This window comes from Panulirus ornatus, chromosome 10 (assembly GCF_036320965.1).
Source record: "Panulirus ornatus isolate Po-2019 chromosome 10, ASM3632096v1, whole genome shotgun sequence".
Taxonomy (NCBI): domain Eukaryota; kingdom Metazoa; phylum Arthropoda; class Malacostraca; order Decapoda; family Palinuridae; genus Panulirus; species Panulirus ornatus.
Genome location: NC_092233.1, coordinates 27,005,691 through 27,026,782, shown reverse-complemented (window position 1 = coordinate 27,026,782; position 21,092 = coordinate 27,005,691). Strand labels below are relative to the sequence as shown.

The 21,092-nt window shown below is 41.7% G+C and overlaps 2 protein-coding genes across 6 annotated transcripts in view; one reads left to right on the top strand and one right to left on the bottom strand.

The window, feature by feature from the left end:
• LOC139750835 (metallophosphoesterase MPPED2) overlaps window positions 1–21,092 on the bottom strand; it is a 378,611-nt gene that overhangs the window by 46,204 nt on the left and 311,315 nt on the right. The gene's annotated exons all lie outside the window — the stretch shown is intronic.
• Gmd (GDP-mannose 4,6 dehydratase) overlaps window positions 1–21,092 on the top strand; it is a 128,179-nt gene that overhangs the window by 77,823 nt on the left and 29,264 nt on the right. For all 5 annotated transcript variants that reach the window (XM_071665610.1, XM_071665612.1, XM_071665614.1 and 2 more), the window contains one exon: window positions 13,583–13,696. In XM_071665610.1, coding sequence (XP_071521711.1) covers window positions 13,583–13,696 — 114 coding nt within the window. The remainder of the gene's footprint in view (window positions 1–13,582; window positions 13,697–21,092) is intronic.

Sequence of the window (21,092 nt, the reverse complement as noted above, 5' to 3'; positions counted from 1 at the left end):
GGGTGCATTGATGGATACCCATCAGATAGACACCTTCATGTAAAAACTTCATGACTTGCTGATACTGAACTTTGTGAATTTCTGCAGTTTTCTCAAATGCCAGATTTTGTGTTGTTACACAGAAACATCAAAGAATACATTAGATAAATTAACCCCAACTATTAGCCAAAGTTTCCCTGATATGATATATGAGAAACAGAACCTTGGTGTATTATTATTGCTTATAATTATATTGCTATTGATAGAGTTGTGTGCAGGAGGGTGGATGTGCTGGGAATGAGATGTTTAAGGACAATATGTGGTGTGAGGTGGTTTGATCGATTAAGTAATGTAAGGGTGAGAGAGATGTGTGGAAATAAAAAGAGTATGGTTGAGAGAGCAGAAGAGGGTGTTTTGAAATGGTTTGGTCACATGGAGAGAATGAGTGAGGAAAGATTGACCAAGAGGATATATGTGTCAGGGGTGGAGGGAACGAGGAGAAGTGGGAGACCAAATTGGAGGTGGAAAGATGGAGTGAAAAAGATTTTGAGTGATCAGGGCCTGAACATGCAGGAGGGTGAAAGGCGTGCAAGGAATAGAGTGAATTGGAACGATTTGGTGTATCGGGGTCGACGTGCTGTCAATGGATTGAACCAGGGCATGTGAAGCGTCTGGGGTAAACCATGGAAAGTTCTATGGGGCCTAGATGTGGAAAGGGAGCTGTGGTTTCGGTGCATTATTACATGACAGCTAGAGACTGAGTGTGAATGAATGGGGCCTTTGTTGTCTTTTCCTAGCGCTACCCCGCACACATGAGGGGGGAGGGGGTTGTTATTCCATGTGTGGCGAGGTGGCGATGGGAATAAATAAAGGCAGACAGTATGAATTATGTATATGTGTATGTCTGTGTGTGTATATATATGTGTACGTTGAGATGTATAGGTATGTATATTTACGTGTGTGGACATGTGTGTATATACATGTGTATGTGGGTGGGTTGGGCCATTTCTTTCGTCTGTTTCCTTGCACTACCTCGCTAACGCAGGAGACAGCAACAAAGCAAAATAAATAAATAAAATAATTATATTGCTTATAATGGTTGTTATACGAATGTGTTTACCATTTATTGTCTTCTGCCCACCAAAATATATAGTACTTTTTTGATTTTGCATAGATTTTATAGCTCCTTTCAGAAGCATTTTACCTAACTCATGATATGGGAAATATCACAACTTAGATGTGTAAGTAAAGCTAATTATTATACCTCTTATAAATGTTATTTGACCCACATATTTACCATTGAGTATATTTTCTTTAACATTAATTTTTACGCAGTTCCCTACTGAAATGACGTGCGTAACTCAAGAATCTAAAAATATTATTGTGTCAACTAAAACAGCAGAGTTATCTGGAAAAGTGAGAAGAACTGATGTCTGGCTAAGCAACTATCATGCTGGAAAGCATGTTGCTGGGGCATCATCATCTGTGCACAAAGGCATTAAGGAAGGTGTGCAAGGAATAGAGTGAATTGGAACGATGTGGTATACTGGGGTTGATATGCTGTCAGTGGATTGAACTAGGGCATGTGAAGCATCTAGGGTAAACTTTCCACATCCAGGCCCCACAAAACTTTCCATGGTTTATCCCAGACGCTTCACATGCCCTGGTTCAATCCATTGACAGCACGTCGACCCCAGTATACCACATCATTCCAATTCACTCTATTCCTTTCATGCCTTTCACCCTCCTGTATGTTCAGGCCCCAATCGCTCAGAATCTTTTTTATTCCATCCTTCCACCTCCAATTTGGTCTCCCACTTTTCCTCATTCCCTCCAACTTTGACACATATATCCTCTTTCTCAATCTTTCCTCACTCATTCTCTCCATGTGATCAAACGATTTCAATACACCCTCTTCTGCTCTCTCAACCACACTCTTTTTATTACCACACATCTCCCTTACCTTTTCATCACTTACTCGATCAAACCACCTCACACCACATATTGTCCTCAAACAGCTAATATCCAGCACATCCACCCTCCTCTGCACAACCCTATCTATAGCCCACACCTCACAACCATATAACTTTGTTAGAACCACTATTCCTTCAAACATATCCATTTTTGCTCACCAAGATAACGTTTTCGCCTTCCACACATTCTTCAACGCTCCCAGAACCTTTGCCCCCTCCCCCACCATTTGACTTCCGCTTCCATAGTTCCATCTGCTGCTAAATCCACTCCCAGATATCCCAAACACTTCACTTCCTCCAGAAAGGTGGAAGGTGGGCAGATTGCAAAGGGAAGTAAGTGGTGGGATGAAGAAGTAAGATTGTTAGTGAAAGAGAAGAGAGAGACATTTGGATGATTTTTGCAGGGAAACAGTGCAAATGACTGAAAGATGTATAAAAGAAAGAGGCAAGAGGTCAAGAGAAAGGTGCAAGAGGTGAAAAAGAGGGCAAATGAGAGTTAGGGTGAGAAAGTATCATTAAATATTAGGGAGAATAAAAAGATGTTTTGGAAGGAGGTAAATAAAGTGTGTAAGACAAGAGAACAAATGGAAACATCAGTGAAGGGTGCAAATGGGGAGGTAATAACAAGTAGTGGTGAAGTAAAAGGGAGATGGAGTGAGTATTTTGAAGGTTTGTTGAATGTGTTTGATGCTACAGTGGCAGATATAGGTTGTTTTGGTCGAGGTGGTGTGTAAAGTGCGAGGGGTCAGGGAGAATGATTTGGTAATCAGAGAAGAGGTAGTGAAAGCTCTGCGGAAAATGAAAGCCAGCAAGGCGGTGGGATTGGACAGTATTGCAGTGGAATTTATTAAAAAAGGGGGTGATTTTATTGTTGACTTGTTAGTGAGGATATTCAATGTATTCATGGTTCATGGTGAAGTGCCTGAGGATTGGCAGAATGCATGCATAGTGCCATTGTACAATGGCAAAGGGGATAAAGGTGAGTGTTCAAATTACAGAGGTAAAAGTTTGTTGAGTATACTTGGGAGACTATATGGGAGGGTATTGATTGAGAGGGTTAAGGCATGTGCATAGCATCAGATTGGGGAGGAGCAGTGTGGTTTCAGAAGTGGTAGAGGATGTGTGGATCAGGTGTGATTCAATCCACTGACAGCACGTCAACCCCGGTATACCACATCGCTCCAATTCACTCTATTCCTTGCCCTCCTTTCACCCTCCTGCATGTTCAGGCCCCGATCACACAAAATCTTTTTCACTCCATCTTTCCACCTCCAATTTGGTCTCCCTCTTCTCCTCGTTCCCTCCACCTCCGACACATATATCCTCTTGGTTAATCTTTCCTCACTCATTCTCTCCATGTGACCAAACCATTTCAAAACACCCTCTTCTGCTCTCTCAACCACGCTCTTTTTATTTCCACACATCTCTCTTACCCTTACGTTACTTACTCGATCAAACCACCTCACACCACACATTGTCCTCAAACATCTCATTTCCAGCACATCCATCCTCCTGCGCACAACTCTATCCATAGTCCATGCCTCGCAACCATACAACATTGTTGGAACCACTATTCCTTCAAACATACCCATTTTTGCTTTCCGAGATAATGTTCTCGACTTCCACACATTCTTCAAGGCTCCCAGAATTTTCGCCCTCTCCCCCACCCTATGATCCACTTCCGCTTCCATGTTTCCATCCGCTGCCAGATCCACTCCCAGATATCTAAAACACTTCACTTCCTCCAGTTTTTCTCCATTCAAACTCACCTCCCAATTGACTTGACCCTCAACCCTACTGTACCTAATAACCTTGCTCTTATTCACATTTACTCTTAACTTTCTTCTTTAACACACTTTGCCAAACTCAGTCACCAGCTTCTGCAGTTTCTCACATGAATCAGCCACCAGCGCTGTATCATCAGCGAACAACAACTGACTCACTTCCCAAGCTCTCTCATCCCCAACAGACTTCATACTTGCCCCTCTTTCCAAAACTCTTGCATCACCTCCCTAACAACCCCATCCATAAACAAATTAAACAACCATGGAGACATCACACACACATATATATATATATATATATATATATATATATATATATATATAAATAAATATATATATATATATATATATATATATATATATATATATATATATATATATATATATATATATTTTTTTTCTTTCTTTCATACTATTCGCCATTTCCCGCATTAGCGAGGTAGCGTTAAGAACAGAGGACTGGGCCTTTGAGGGAATATCCTCACCTGGCCCCCCCTTCTCTGTTCCTTCTTTTGGAAAATTGAAAAAAAAACGAGAGGGGAGGATTTCCAGCCACCCACTCCCTCCCCTTTTAGTCGCCTTCTACGACACGCAGGGAATATGTGGGAAGTATTCTTTCTCCCCTATCCCCAGGGATAATATATATATATATATATATATATATATATATATATATATATATATATATATATATATATATATATATATATATATAATATATATATATATATATATATATATATATATTTTTTCTTTTTCTTTCATACTATTCGCCATTTCCCGCAAGGTAGCGTTAAGAACAGAGGACTGGGCCTCTGAGGGAATATCCTCACCTGGCCTTGTTCTCTGTTCCTTCTTTTGGAAAATCAAAAAAAAAAAAAAAACGAGAGGGGAGGATTTCCAGCCCCCCGCTCCCTCCCCTTTTAGTCGCCTTCTACGACACGCAGGGAATACGTGGGAAGTATTCTTTCTCCCCATATCTGCCACTCTATCATCAAACAAATTCAAAAAACCTTCAAAATACTCACTTCATCTCCTCATATCACGACTACTTGTTATCACCTCCCTATTAGCCCCCTTCACTGAAGTTCCCATTTATTCCCTTGTCTTACGCACTTTATTTACCTCCTTCCAAAACATCTTTTTATTCTCCCTAATATTTAATGATACTCTCTCAACCCAACTCTCATTTGCCCTCTTTTTCACCTCTTGCACCTTTCTCTTTACCTCCTGCCTCTTTCTTTTCTACATCTCCCACTTATTTGCATTTTTTCCCTACAAAAATTGTCCAAATGCCTCTCTCTTCTCTTTCACTAATAATCTTACTTCTTCATCCCACCACTCACTACCCTTTCTAATCAACCCACCTCCTATGCTTCTCATGCCACAAGCATCTTTTGCGCAAGCCATCACTGCTTCCCTAAATACATCCCATTGCTTCCCCACTCCCCTTACCTCCTTTGTTCTCATCTTTTTCCATTCTGGGCCATATATATATATTTTTTTTTTATTATACTTTGTCGCTGTCTCCCGCGTTTGCGAGGTAGCGCAAGGAAACAGACGAAAGAAATGGCCCAACCCACCCCCATACACATGTATATACATACGTCCACACACGCAAATATACATACCTACACAGCTTTCCATGGTTTACCCCAGACGCTTTACATGCCTTGATTCAATCCACTGACAGCACGTCAGCCCCGGTATGCCACATCGCTCCAATTCACTCTGTTCCTTGCCCTCCTTTCACCCTCCTGCATGTTCAGGCCCCGATCACACAAAATCCTTTTCACTCTATCTTTCCACCTCCAATTTGGTCTCCCTCTTCTCCTCGTTCCCTCCACCTCCGACACATATATCCTCTTGGTCAATCTTTCCTCACTCATTCTCTCCATGTGCCCAAACCATTTCAAAACACCCTCTTCTGCTCTCTCAACCACGCTCTTTTTATTTCCACACATCTCTCTTACCCTTACGTTACTTACTCGATCAAACCACCTCACACCACACATTGTCCTCAAACATCTCATTTCCAGCACATCCATCCTCCTGCGCACAACTCTATCCATAGCCCACGCCTCGCAACCATACAACATTGTTGGAACCACTATTCCCTCAAACATACCCATTTTTGCTTTCCGAGATAATGTTCTCGACCTCCACACATTCTTCAAGGCTCCCAGAATTTTCGCCCCCTCCCCCACCCTATGATCCACCTCCGCTTCCATGGTTCCATCCGCTGCCAGATCCACTCCCAGATATCTAAAACACTTCACTTCCTCCAGTTTTTCTCCATTCAAACTCACCTCCCAATTGACTTGACCCTCAACCCTACTGTACCTAATAACCTTGCTCTTATTCACATTTACTCATTTTTTTTTTTTTTTGCCGCTGTCTCCCGCGTTTGCGAGGTAGCGCAAGGAAACAGACGAAAGAAATGGCCCAACCCACCCCCATACACATGTATATACATACACGTCCACACACGCAAATATACATACCTACCCAGCTTTCCATGGTTTACCCCAGAGGCTTCACATGCCCTGATTCAATCCACTGACAGCACGTCAACCCCGGTATACCACATCGATCCAATTCACTCTATTCCATGCCCTCCTTTCACCCTCCTGTATGTTCAGGCCCCGATCACACAAAATTTATTTATTTATTTTATTTATTTTATTTATTTTATTTATTTTGCTTTGTCGCTGTCTCCCGCATTAGCGAGGTAGCGCAAGGAAAATTATGAAAGAATGGCCCAACCCACCCACATATACATGTATATACATACACGTCCAGACACGCAAATATACATACCCATACATCTCAACGTATACATATATATACACACACACGTATACATATATACACATGTACATAATTCATACTGTCTGCCTTTATTCATTCCCATTGCCACCATGCCACACTTGAAATAACAATCCCCTTCCCCCTCATGTGTGCGAGGTAGCGCTAGGAAGACAACAAAGGCCCCATTCGTTCACACTCAGTCTCTAGCTGTCATGTAATAATGCATCGAAACCACAGCTCCCTTTACACATCCAGGCCCTACAGAACTTACCATGGTTTACCCCAGATGCTTCACATACCCTGGTTCAATCCATTGACAGCACATCGACCCCGGTATACCACATCGTTCCAATTCATTCTACTCCTCGCACGCCTTTCACCCTCCTGCATGTTCAGGCCCCGATCACTCAAAATCTTTTTCACTCCATCTTTCCACCTCCAATTTGGTCTCCCACTTCTCCTCGTTCCCTCCACCTCTGACACATATATCCTCTTGGTGAATCTTTCCTCACTCATTCTCTCCATGTGACCAAACCATTTCAAAACACCCTCTTCTGCTTTCTCAACCACACTCTTTGTATTATCACACATCTCTCTTACCCTATTATTACTTACTCGATCAAACCACCTCACACCACATATTGTCCTCAAACATCTCATTTCCAACACATCCACCATCCTCCACACAACCCTTTCTATAGACCACACCTCGCCACCATATAACATTGTTGGGACCATTCTTCCTTCAAACATACCCATTTTTGCTTTCCAAGATAATGTTCTCGCCTTCCACACATTTTTCAACACTTCCAGAAACTTTGCCCCCTCCCCCACCCTGTGACTCACTTCAGCATCCATGGTTCCATCTGCTGCCAAATCCACTCCCAGATATCTAAAACACTTCACTTCCTCCAGTTTTTCTCCATTGAGACATAGCTCTCACTTGACTTGTCCCTCAACTCTACTGTGCCTTATAAGCTTGCTCTTGTTCACATTTGCTCTCAGCTTTCTTCTTTCACACACTTAACCAAACTCAGTCACCAGCTTCTGCAGTTTCTCACCCAAATCATCCTCAAGCGCTGTATCATCAGTGAACAACAACTGACTCACCTCCCTAGCCCTCTCATCCACAACAGAATGCATACTTGCCCCTCTCTCCAAAACTCTTGCATTCACCTCCCTAACAACCCCAACCATATACAAATTAAACAATCATGGAGACATCATCCCCCCTGCCAGAAGCAAACATTCACTGGAACCAATCACTTTCCTCGCTTCCTACTCAAACACATGCCTTACATCCTTGGTAAAAACTTTTCACTGCTTCTAGAAACTTATCTCCCACACCATATACTCTTAAAACTCACAAAGTGTCTCTATCAACCCTTATCATATGCCTTCTTCAGGTCCATAAATGCTACATACAAATCCACTTGCTTTTCAAATTATTTCTCACATACATTATTCAAATCAAACACCTGATCCACACATCCTCTACCACTTCTGAAACCATGCTACTCTTCCTCAATCTGATGCTCTGCACATGCCTTTACCCTCTCAGTCAATACCTTCCCATATAATTTCCCAGGAATCCTCAACAAATTTATGCCTCTGTAATTTGAAAACTCACCTTTATCCCCTTTGCCTTTGTACATTGGCACTATGCATGCCTTCCGCCAATCCTCAGGCACTTCACCATGATCTACACACACACTGAATTTCCTTTCCAACTAATCAACAACACAACCACCTCCTTTTTTATTAAATTCCACTACAGTACCATCCAAACCCGCCACCTTCCTGGTTTTCATATTCCGCAAAGCTTTCACTATTTCTTCTCTGTTTACCAACCATTCTCCCATAAGCTCTCACTTCACACACCACCCAGACCAACACACCCTACATCTGCTACTCACTCATCAAACTCATTCAACAAACCTTCAATATACTCATTCCATCTCCTTCTCACTTCATCACTACTTGTTGTTACCTTCCCATTTGCCACCTTTACCGATTTTCTCATTTGTTCTCTTGTCTTCCACACTTTATTTACCTCCTTCCAAAACATCTTTTTATTCTCCCTAAAATTTAATGATACTCTCTCACCCCAACTCTAATTTGCCCTCATTTTTGCCTCTTGCACCTTTCTCTTGACCTGCCTCTTTCTTTTATGCATCTCCCAGTCATCTGCACTATTTCCCTGCAAAAATCGACCACATGCCTCTCTCTTCTCTTTCATTAATAATCTTACTTCTTCGTCCCACCACTCACTACCCTTTCTAATCTGCCCACCTCCCATGTTTCTCATGCCACAATCATCTTTTGCGGAAGCCATCACTGCCTCCCTAAATACATCCCATTCCCCCCCCACTCCCCTTACGTCCTTTGCTCTCACCTTTTTCCACTCTGCACTCAGTCTCTCTTGGTACTTTCTCACACATGTCTCCTTCCCAAGCTCACTTACTCTCATCACTCTCTTCACCCCAACATTCTCTCCTCTGAAAACTTCAACAAATCTTCATCTTCGCCTCCACAAGGTAATGATCAGACATCCCTCCAGTTGCACCTCTCAGCACATTAACATCCAAAAGTCTCACTCCTACACACCTATCAATTAACACGTAATCCAGTAACAGCCTCTGGCCATCTCTCCTACTTACATATGTATACTTATGTATATCTCTTTTTAAACCAGGTATTCCCGATCACCAGTCATTTTTCAGCACACAAATCTACAAGCTCTTTACCATTTCCATTTACAACACTAAACACCCCATGTACAACAATCATTCTCTCAACTGCCACATTACTCACCTTTGCATTCAAATCACCCATGACTATAACCCAGTCTCGTGCATCAAAACTACTAACACACTCACTCAACTGCACCCAAAACACTTGCCTCTCATGATCTTTCTCCTTATGAACAGGTGCACAGGCACCAATAATCACCCATCTCTCTCCATCCACTTTCAGTTTTACCCATATCAAGCTAAATGTTACTTTTTTAAACTCTATCACATACTCTCACAACTCCTGTTTCAGTTGTGCTACTCCTTCATTTGTTCTTGTCCTCTCCCCAACCCCTGACTTTAATCCCAAAACATTCCCAAACCACTCTTCCCCTTTATCCTTGAGCTTTGTTTCACTCGGAGCCAAGACATCCAGGTTCCTTTCCTCAAACATACTACCTATCTCCTTTTTTCTCATCTTGGTTACATCCACACACTTTAAACTCCCCAATCTGAGCCTTCGAGGAGAATGAGCACTCCCCGCGTGACTCCTTCTGTTTCCCCTTTAAGAAAGTTAAAATTACAAGGAGGGGAGGGTTTCTAGCCCCCTTCTCCCATCCCCTTATATATATCTCTCTTTTTAAACCAGGTATTCCCAATCATCAGTCCTTTTTCACCACAAATCCACAAGCTCTTCACCATTTCTATTTACAACAGTGAACACCCCATGTACACTAGTTATACCCTCCACTGCCACATTACTCATCCTTGCATTCAAATCCTCCATCACTATATCCCAGTTTCATGCATCAAAGCTGCTAACACACTCACTCAGCTGCTCCCAAAACACTTGCCTCTTTTTATTTATTTATTATTATCTTTCATTTTAAGGTAGTGCTAGGAAACAGATAAAGGATGGCCCAACCTACCCACATATACATGTATATACATAAACGCCCCCACACGCACATATACATACATGCACATTTCAGCGTATACATACATATACATACACAGACATATACATATATACACATGTACACATTCATACTTGCTGTCTTCATCCATTCCCATTGCCACCCCACCACACACAAAATAGCATCCTCCCCCAGCAAGGCAGTGCCAGAAACAGAGAAAGAGGCCACATTCATTCACACTCAGTCTCTAGCTGTCATGTGTAATGCACCAACACCACAGCTCCCTTTCCACATCCAGGCCACACAGACCTTTCCATTGTTTACCCCAGATGCTTCACATGCCCTGCTTCAATCCACTGACAGCATGCCGAACCCAGTATAACACATTGTTCCAATGTTCCAATGCACTCTATTCCCTGCACACCTTTCACCCTCTTGTATGTTCAGGCCCTGATCGCTCAAAATCTTTTTCCCTCCATCCTTCCACCTCCAATTTGGTCTCCCTCTTCTTCTTCCCTCCACCTCTGACACATATATCCTCTTTGTCAATCTTTCCTCTCTCATTCTCTTGATGTGTCCAGACCATTTCAACACACCCTCTTCTGCTCTCTCAGCCATACTCTTTTTATTACCAAACATTTCTCTTACCCTTTCAATCAAACCACCTCATACCACATATTGTCCTAAAACATTTCATTGCCAACACATCCATGCTCCTCCGCACAATCCTATCTATTACCCATGCCTCGCAACCTTATATCATTGTTGGAACCACAATTCCTTCAAACACCCAGTTTTGCTCTCCGAGATAACATTCTCGCCTTCCACACATTCTTCATTGCTCCCAGAACCTTCACCCCCTACCCCAAGCTGTGACTCACTTCCGCTTCCATGGTTCCAGCCGCTGCCAAGTCCACTCCCAGTTATCTAAAACACTTCATGTCTTCCAGTTTTTCTTCGTTCAAACTTACCTCCCAGTTAACTCGTCCCTCGGCTCTACTGAACCTAATAACCTTGCTCTTATCCACATTTACTCTCAACTTTATGTTTATTATTTATTATACTTAATCACTGTTTCCCACGTCAGTGAGGTTGTGCCAGGAAATAGACAAAGAATGGCCCATCCACTCATGTACACATATATTTGTACATACACACATATTCATACATATACATGTCAACATAAACATACATATAAATACACATACACAGACATATACATGTATGAACGTTTTATTTTTTTATTACTCTTTGTTGCTGTCTCCCGCGTTAGCGAGGTAGTGCAAGGAAACAGACGAAAGAATGGCCCAACCCACCCACATACACATGTATATACATGCACGTCCACACACGCACATATATATATACATATGTATACATATATATACACACACAGACTTATACATATATACACATTTACATTTTTCAAACTTGCTGCCTTTATCCATTCCCGTCGCCACCCCACCACGCATGAAAGGACAACTCCCTTCCCCCGCATGCGCACGAGCTAGTGCTAGGAAAAGACAACAAAGCCACATTCATTTACACTCAGTCTCTAGCTGTCATGTATGATGCACCAAAACCACAGCTCCCTTTCCACATCCAGGCCCCACAAAACTTTCCATGGTTTACCCCAGACACTTCACATGCCCTGGTTCAATCCATTCACAGCACGTCGTTCCAATTCACTGTATTCCTTGTATGCCTTTCACTCATCTGCATGTTCAATCCCCGATCACTCAAAATCTTTTTCACTCCATCTTTACACCTCTAATTTGGTCTCCCACTTCTCATTCCCTCCACCTCTGACACATATATCCTCTTTGTCAATCTTTCCTCACTCATTCTCTCCATGTGACCAAACCATTTCAAAACACCCTTTTCTGCTTTCTCAACCACACTCTTTTTATTACCACACATCTCTCTTACCCTTTCATTACTTACTTGATCAAAACACATCACACCACATATTGTCCTCATACATCTCATTTCCAACACATCCACCCTCCTCCACACAACTCTATCTATAGCCCATGCCTCACAACCATATAACATTGTTGGAACCACTATTCCTTCAAACATACCCATTTTTGCTTTCCAAGATAACGTTATCGACTTCCACACATTTTTCAGTGCTCCCAGAACTTTCACCTCCTCCCCCACCCTGTGACTCACTTCTGCTTCCATAGTTCCATCTGCTGCCAAATCCACTCCCAGATATCTAAAACACTTCACTTCCTCCAGTTTTTCTCCATTCAAACTTACCTCCCAATTGATATGTCCCTGAACCCTACTGTACCTAATAACCTTGCTCTTATTCACATTTACTCTCAGCTTTCTTCTTTCACACATTTTACCAGACTCAGTCACCAGCTTCTGCAGTTTCTCACCCGAATCAACCACTAGCACTGTATCATCAGTGAACAACAACTGACTCACTTCCCAAGCTCTGTCATCCAGACATCCTTTACCACTTCTGAAACCACACTGCTCTTCCCCAATCTGATGCTCTGTACATGCTTTCACCCTCTCAATCAATACCCTCCCATATAATTTCCCAGGAATACTCAACAAACTTATACCTCTGTAATTTGAGCACTCACCTTTATCCCCTTTGCCTTTGTACAATGGCACTATGCATGCATTCCACCAATCCTCAGGCACCTCACCATGAGTCATACATACATTAAATATCCTTACCAACCAGTCAACAACACAGTCACCCCCTTTTTTAATAAATTCCACTGCAATACTATCCAAACCCGCTGCCTTGCCAGATTTCATCTTCCTCATAGCTTTTACTACCTCTTCTCTGTTTACCAAATCATATATACATGTACATATTCATATATTTGCTTGTCTTCATCCATTCCTGTCGCAACCCCACCACACAGGAAATAGCGTCACTACCCCCTGCTTCAGCGAGGTAGCACCAGAAAAACAAACAAGAAGACCACATTCATTCACACTCAATTTGTAGATATTATGTGTAATGTACCAAAACCACAGCGCCCTATCCACATCCAGGCCCCACACATAGATGTTTTATATGATAATTATTCTAATCATGCTGAGAGAAGAGAAATTTTTTCATCATCTTGACTGCCAAACACAATACTTCATTTTATTTAGAATGTGTTACTGTAAAGTAGCCAGATTATATAGGGAAAATGCTGCATGAATCTCCATGCAAAAAAACATCAATATTTTACATTCACAATCGGTGCATATTTCAGAAAAGGGATTCTCATCTGTTTATTTGCTGAGTATAACAGCAGCCATAAAATGTGCTTTGATTATTGTCTTGATTATTTTTGTATCATGTCTTGACAGTTATGGGAAGATTTCAATGTAAATTATACAAACTAATTTTCTCCCCTGCCTAGATTGGAAGGGAAATCTACTGGGAAGGTTCAGGAGTGGACGAGGTGGGCAAGGAGAAGGGAACTGATATTGTCCGCGTCACTGTCAACCCAAAGTATTACCGTCCAGCAGAAGTGGTGAGTAGTAACGATGTGGTTGAAATTTACAAGAGTTAAATTTTAGCCGAAAAATGACCCTTCAGTTTCATAGATATTCATATTTATAAACAAAGTAATCATTGAATTATTCTCTTGATAGCATGATGCTTGTTAATTTCTTCTGAACAAAGTAAAGAAAAGGCAGCAACTGTAGCTTCTAAAATTGTTTTGATTGACAGAACCCTATTTTTTTTTTCTGCTTGCCCTTGGATAATGCTTATCCAACATTTTTACTCATTGGTGTGGAGTTGTCCTTATTCATGGTAAATTGAGGAATGTGTTTGATTGGTTTGGGATTTTAGGAGTACAGCTTGGTGATTTAAATAATTTCTTTTGTGTCAGTTGCCCTGGTCATCGATAAGCTGAGGGATCTACTTTTGGAAATTGAATGCAAGTGCAGAGTTATCTTAAAGTCAATTAGCCGAGTCAAATTTTCAAGATAACCAATTCAGCAACAATAGTCCAATGAATTTGTTAAGAATATGACTCACTCATGGCCAATAGTCATAGAGGTTGTGGGTATCCAGCATCTTTCATCTTGAATTTCAGACTTCTATGTCTTATTAGACATAAGTCACCATCAGCAGTTGTTTTATATTAAGAGACTTCTAGAGGTGGGTGGAGAGAGGTGGGTGATTATTGGTGCATATGCACCTGGGCATGAGAAGAAAGATCATGAGAGGCAAGTGTTTTGGGAGCAGCTAAATGAGTGTGTTAGCGGTTTTGATGCACGAGACCGGGTTATAGTGATGGGTGATTTGAATGCAAAGGTGAGTAATGTGGCAGTTGAGGGAATAATTGGTATGCATGGGGTGTTCAGTGTTGTAAATGGAAATGGTGAAGAGCTTGTAGATTTATGTGCTGAAAAAGGACTGATGATTGGGAATACCTGGTTTAAAAAGCGAGATATACATAAGTATACTTATGTAAGTAGGAGAGATGGCCAGAGAGCGTTATTGGATTACGTGTTAATTGACAGGCGTGCGAAAGAGAGACTTTTGGATGTCAATGTGCTGAGAGGTGCAACTGGAGGGATGTCTGATCATTATCTTGTGGAGGCTAAGGTGAAGATTAGTATGGGTTTTCAGAAAAGAAGAGTGAATGTTGGGGTGAAGAAGGTGGTGAGAGTAAGTGAGCTTGGGAAGGAGACCTGTGTGAGGAAGTATCAGGAGGGACTGTGTACAGGGAGTGGGGGAGGAATGGGATGTATTTAGGGAATCAGTGATGGATTGCGCAAAAGATGCTTGTGGCATGAGAAGAGTGGGAGGTGGGCTGTTTAGAAAGGGTAGTGAGTGGTGGGATGAAGAAGTAAGAGTATTAGTGAAAGAGAAGAGAGAGGCATTTGGACGATTTTTGCAGGGAAAAAATGCAATTGAGTGGGAGAAGTATAGAAGAAAGAGACAGGAGGTAAAGAGAAAGGTGCAAGAGGTGAAAAAAAGGGCAAATGAGAGTTGGGGTGAGAGACTATCAGTAAATTTTAGGGAGAATAAAAAGATGTTCTGGAAGGAGGTAAATAGGGTGCGTAAGACAAGGGAGCAAATGGGAACTTCAGTGAAGGGCGTAAATGGGGAGGTGATAACAAGTAGTGGTGATGTGAGAAGGAGATGGAATGAGTATTTTGAAGGTTTGTTGAATGTGTCTGATGACAGAGTGGCAGATATAGGGTGTTTGGGTCGAGGTGGTGTGCAAAGTGAGAGGGTTAGGGAAAATGATTTGGTAAACAGAGAAGAGGTAGTAAAAGCTTTGCAGAAGATGAAAGCCGGCAAGGCAGCAGGTTTGGATGGTATTGCAGTGGAATTTATTAAAAAAGGGGGTGACTGTACTGTTGACTGGTTGGTAAGGTTATTTAATGTATGTATGACTCATGGTGAGGTGCCTGAGGATTGGCGGAATGCGTGCATAGTGCCATTGTACAAAGGCAAAGGGGATAAGAGTGAGTGCTCAAATTACAGAGGTATAAGTTTGTTGAGTATTCCTGGTAAATTATATGGGGAGGGTATTGATTGAGAGGGTGAAGGCATGTACAGAGCATCAGATTGGGGAAGAGCAGTGTGGTTTCAGAAGTGGTAGAGGATGTGTGGATCAGGTGTTTGCTTTGAAGAATGTATGTGAGAAATACTTAGAAAAGCAAATGGATTTGTATGTAGCATTTATGGATCTGGAGAAGGCATATGATAGAGTTGATAGAGATGCTCTGTGGAAGGTATTAAGAATATATGGTGTGGGAGGCAAGTTGTTAGAAGCAGTGAAAAGTTTTTATCGAGGATGTAAGGCATGTGTACGTGTAGGAAGAGAGGAAAGTGATTGGTTCTCAGTGAATGTAGGTTTGCGGCAGGGGTGTGTGATGTCTCCATGGTTGTTTAATTTGTTTATGGATGGGCTTGTTAGGGAGGTAAATGCAAGAGTCTTGGAAAGAGGGGCAAGTATGAAGTCTGTTGGGGATGAGAGAGCTTGGGAAGTGAGTCAGTTGTTGTTCGCTGATGATACAGCGCTGGTGGCTGATTCATGTGAGAAACTGCAGAAGCTGGTGACAGGAGTTTGGTAAAGTGTGTGGAAGAAGAAAGTTAAGAGTAAATGTGAATAAGAGCAAGGTTATTAGGTACAGTAGGGTTGAGGGTCAAGTCAATTGGGAGGTGAGTTTGAATGGAGAAAAACTGGAGGAAGTGAAGTGTTTTAGATATCTGGGAGTGGATCTGTCAGCGGATGGAACCATGGAAGCGGAAGTGGATCATAGGGTGTGGGAGGGGGCGAAAATTTTGGGAGCCTTGAAAAATGTGTGGAAGTCGAGAACATTATCCCGGAAAGCAAAAATGGGTATGTTTGAAGGAATAGTGGTTCCAACAATGTTGTATGGTTGCGAGGCGTGGGCTATGGATAGAGTTGTTCGCAGGAGGATGGATGTGCTGGAAATGAGATGTTTGAGGACAATGTTTGGTGTGAGGTGGTTTGATCGAGTAAGTAACGTAAGGGTAAGAGAGATGTGTGGAAATAAAAAGAGCGTGGTTGAGAGAGCAGAAGAGGGTGTTTTGAAATGGTTTGGGCACATGGAGAGAATGAGTGAGGAAAGATTGACCAAGAGGATATATGTGTCAGAGGTGGAGGGAACGAGGAGAAGAGGGAGACCAAATTGGAGGTGGAAAGATGGAGTGAAAAGGATTTTGTGTGATCGGGGCCTGAACATGCAGGAGGGTGAAAGGAGGGCAAGGAATAGAGTGAATTGGAGCGATGTGGTATACAGGGGTTGACGTGCTGTCAGTGGATTGAATCAAGGCATGTGAAGTGTCCGGGGTAAACCATGGTAAGCTGTGTAGGTATGTATATTTGCGTGTGTGGACGTGTGTATGTACATGTGTATTGGGGGGGGGGGGTTGGGCCATTTCTTTCGTCTGTTTCCTTGCGCTACCTCGCAAACGCGGGAGACAGCAACGAGGTATAAAAAAAAAAAAAAAAAAACTTCTAGTAGTGGGGGATCAGCTTTAAGGTGACCTAAAGAAGATGAAATAGTAGATTTCTTTGTTTTAGACTTCATAAATAATAAGCTTAAATGATAAGTGGTAGGTAGAATTTTTTAAGGATTTAGTAGGAACTAGCATTGGAAAGATTTGAAAACTCATGGAGCTTAGGAGAGTTTGGTTGAGGCAGTCAAGTTGTTTTAAAAAGAACAAATCATTTATCATAATAGGTGGAGTTAATGAGTGATTTAAGTAGGTTAAGATGAGACAGGGATGTGCTTTGTTACCAAGGTTGTTTAATGTCTTTAATGGATGTGGCTGTAAAGGAGGTCATAACAGGTACTAGAAAAGGGTGAGATTAGACAGTGAAGATGTTTGCTGTGTGCAGGTTGGTTGAGTTTGTCAGAGAGTTTAGTTCATCCTTCCTTGATGTTTATGAATGAAGCATGGATTTATAATAAGAGAGTGACTGAAAAAGTGCAAGCAGTGAAAATGAATATCCTAAGATTGGGATAAGAGTAAGAATATTTATGAGAATGAGGAATAAGAATGTCAGGTCAAGGTACTGGATAGAAAAGTAGAGGTTGTGAAAGTGAAGAACACACTATGGAATTGCTTCAAGGATATGGAAAGAATAGATGCAGGAAAGATTATGGGAGATGAGGTGACAGGAAAGAAAGAAAACAAGAGACCGGGAGTAAGTTGGAAAGATGAAGTCAGAGAGTATGAGACTGAGAGGACTGTAGGCATGGAGGAGAATTATGACAGTAATGATTCATAGAGAAGACTGTTTATAAACAGGTCTTATGGTAGTGGGAGGCAGTATGTTTGACATAACAAGATTTTTCCTTTAGCAAAGTCATAATCACTTCATTTGCTTTTGTGCTTGCATCAGAAGGAATTGGCAGGGCTATCAAGGAAACAGTTGTCCAAATTGAATTTGACAGTTTGGTGACCTGATCACTCCAACACTTAAGGGGCTTTGGTTATGGACAAAGATCTTCTGAGGCCATGCTTTGAATATATATAAAAAAAAAAAAAAAGGGGCAAAAGAACAGAAAATGAAAGATCAAATTTTGAGAATGATATGACTAATAGTAGGAGTGTAAAGATAAAGAGGTAAAATGATGACAAGTGTATGGTTTACGTAGGGTGAATATATTAAGTTAAACCCAAAAGCTTGGCTCAGATTAACCAAAAAACAAAATATGATTCTGAGCTTTACTTCATTCCTAAGTCATGATGGCATTTTTTGATGCAAGTTTTACTTCCTTTCACATAAAATTCTCCTCTGCATATATCAGCATTTGTTCCACTGGCATGTTTGTGTGAAATACCTTTGGTCGCAAACATTTCACTCTTTCTGCATTCCCAAACACTATCAGAAAATAAGGGAGAAATACACAAGAGATTAATACAAAATATTAAAAATTGTCATGTGAACAAATGTAAATACTGTAGAAAGTGGTTTAAACGACAGCTCACAACCCGCAATTAAATGGGTTAAATGTGATATAGGGATGCATGAATGCCTCAGATTTGACAAGTATGACACTAAATTCACTGCTTGTCTTCCTCTATGAGCTCTACGAACAAAGCATAATCATGAGGAACCAGTAAAGTTTAGGGCAAATCCTAGACTTACAGTAACTGAAGATTAAAAGTGATGGAGAAAAATTCACATGGGCTCAAGCTGTAGACCATCTTAGAAAATTGTCAAAATTTGCTGATAGGAAGTTGTTATTTTGGTTTAGAAGTTATGCTAATGCTATTATTATGTTGACTTCTTTGCAGAAACAACAAGAATCCAAATAACTAGACATAAGAGATCTTTTCCAACAGCTTCAGCTCTGTCAAATTTTATTTATTTTCTTTATCTATTGTACTTAATCGCCGTCTCCCATATCAGCAAGGTAGGGAAAGGAAACAGATGAGGAATGGCTCTACCCACCCACATACACATGTATATACATAAATACTCATACACGCACATATACATAAATATCCATTTCAATGTTTTTTTTTTTTTTTTTTTTATACTTTGTCGCTGTCTCCCGCGTTTGCGAGGTAGCGCAAGGAAACAGACGAAAGAAATGGCCCAACCCCCCCCCCCATACACATGTACATACACACGTCCACACACGCAAATATACATACCTACACAGCTTTCCATGGTTTACCCCAGACGCTTCACATGCCTTGATTCAATCCACTGACAGCACGTCAACCCCTGTATACCACATCGCTCCAATTCACTCTATTCCTTGCCCTCCTTTCACCCTCCTGCATGTTCAGGCCCCGATCACACAAAATCTTTTTCACTCCATCTTTCCACCTCCAATTTGGTCTCCCTCTTCTCCTCGTTCTCTCCACCTCCGACACATATATCCTCTTGGTCAATCTTTCCTCACTCATTCTCTCCATGTGCCCAAACCATTTCAAAACACCCTCTTCTGCTCTCTCAACCACGCTCTTTTTATTTCCACACATCTCTCTTACCCTTACGTTACTTACTCTATCAAACCACCTCACACCACACATTTTCCTCAAACATCTCATTTCCAGCACGTCCATCCTCCTGCGCACAACTCTATCCATAGCCCACGCCTCGCAACCATACAACATTGTTGGAACCACTATTCCTTCAAACATACCCATTTTTGCTTTCCGAGATAATGTTCTCGACTTCCACACATTTTTCAAGGCTCCCAAAATTTTCGCCCCCTCCCCCACCCTATGATCCACTTCCGCTTCCATGGTTCCATCCGCTGCCAGATCCACTCCCAGATATCTAAAACACTTCACTTCCTCCAGTTTTTCTCCATTCAAACTCACCTCCCAATTGACTTGACCCTCAACCCTACTGTACCTAATAACCTTGCTCTTATTCACATTTACTCTTAACTTTCTTCTCCCACACACTTTACCAAACTCAGTCACCAGCTTCTGCAGTTTCTCACATGAATCAGCCACCAGCGCTGTATCATCAGCGAACAACAACTGACTCACTTCCCAAGCTCTCTCATCCCCAACAGACTTCATACTTGCCCCTCTTTCCAGGACTCTTGCATTTACCTCCCTAACAACCCCATCCATAAACAAATTAAACAACCATGGAGACATCACACACCCCTGCCGCAAACCTACATTCACTGAGAACCAATCACTTTCCTCTCTTCCTACACGTACACATGCCTTACATCCTCGATAAAAACTTTTCACTGCTTCTAACAACTTGCCTCCCACACCATATATTCTTAATACCTTCCACAGAGCATCTCTATCAACTCTATCATATGCCTTCTCCAGATCCATAAATGGTACATACAAATCCATTTGCTTTTCTAAGTATTTCTCACATACATTCTTCAAAGCAAACACCTGATCCACACATCCTCTACCACTTCTGAAACCGCACTGCTCTTCCCCAATCTGATGCTCTGTACATGCCTTCACCCTCTCAATCAATACCCTCCCATATAATTTACCAGGAATACTCAACAAACTTATACCTCTGTAATTTGAGCACTCACTCTTATCCCCTTTGCCTTTGTACAATGGCACTATGCACGCATTCCGCCAATCCTCAGGCACCTCACCATGAGTCATACATACATTAAATAACCTTACCAACCAGTCAACAATACAGTCACCCCCTTTTTTAATAAATTCCACTGCAATACCATCCAAACCTGCTGCCTTGCCGGCTTTCATCTTCCGCAAAGCTTTTACTACCTCTTCTCTGTTTACCAAATCATTTTCCCTAACCCTCTCACTTTGCACACCACCTCGACCAAAACACCCTATATCTGCCACTCTGTCATCAGACACATTCAACAAACCTTCAAAATACTCATTCCATCTCCTTCTCACATCACCACTACTTGTTATCACCTCCCCATTTACGCCCTTCACTGAAGTTC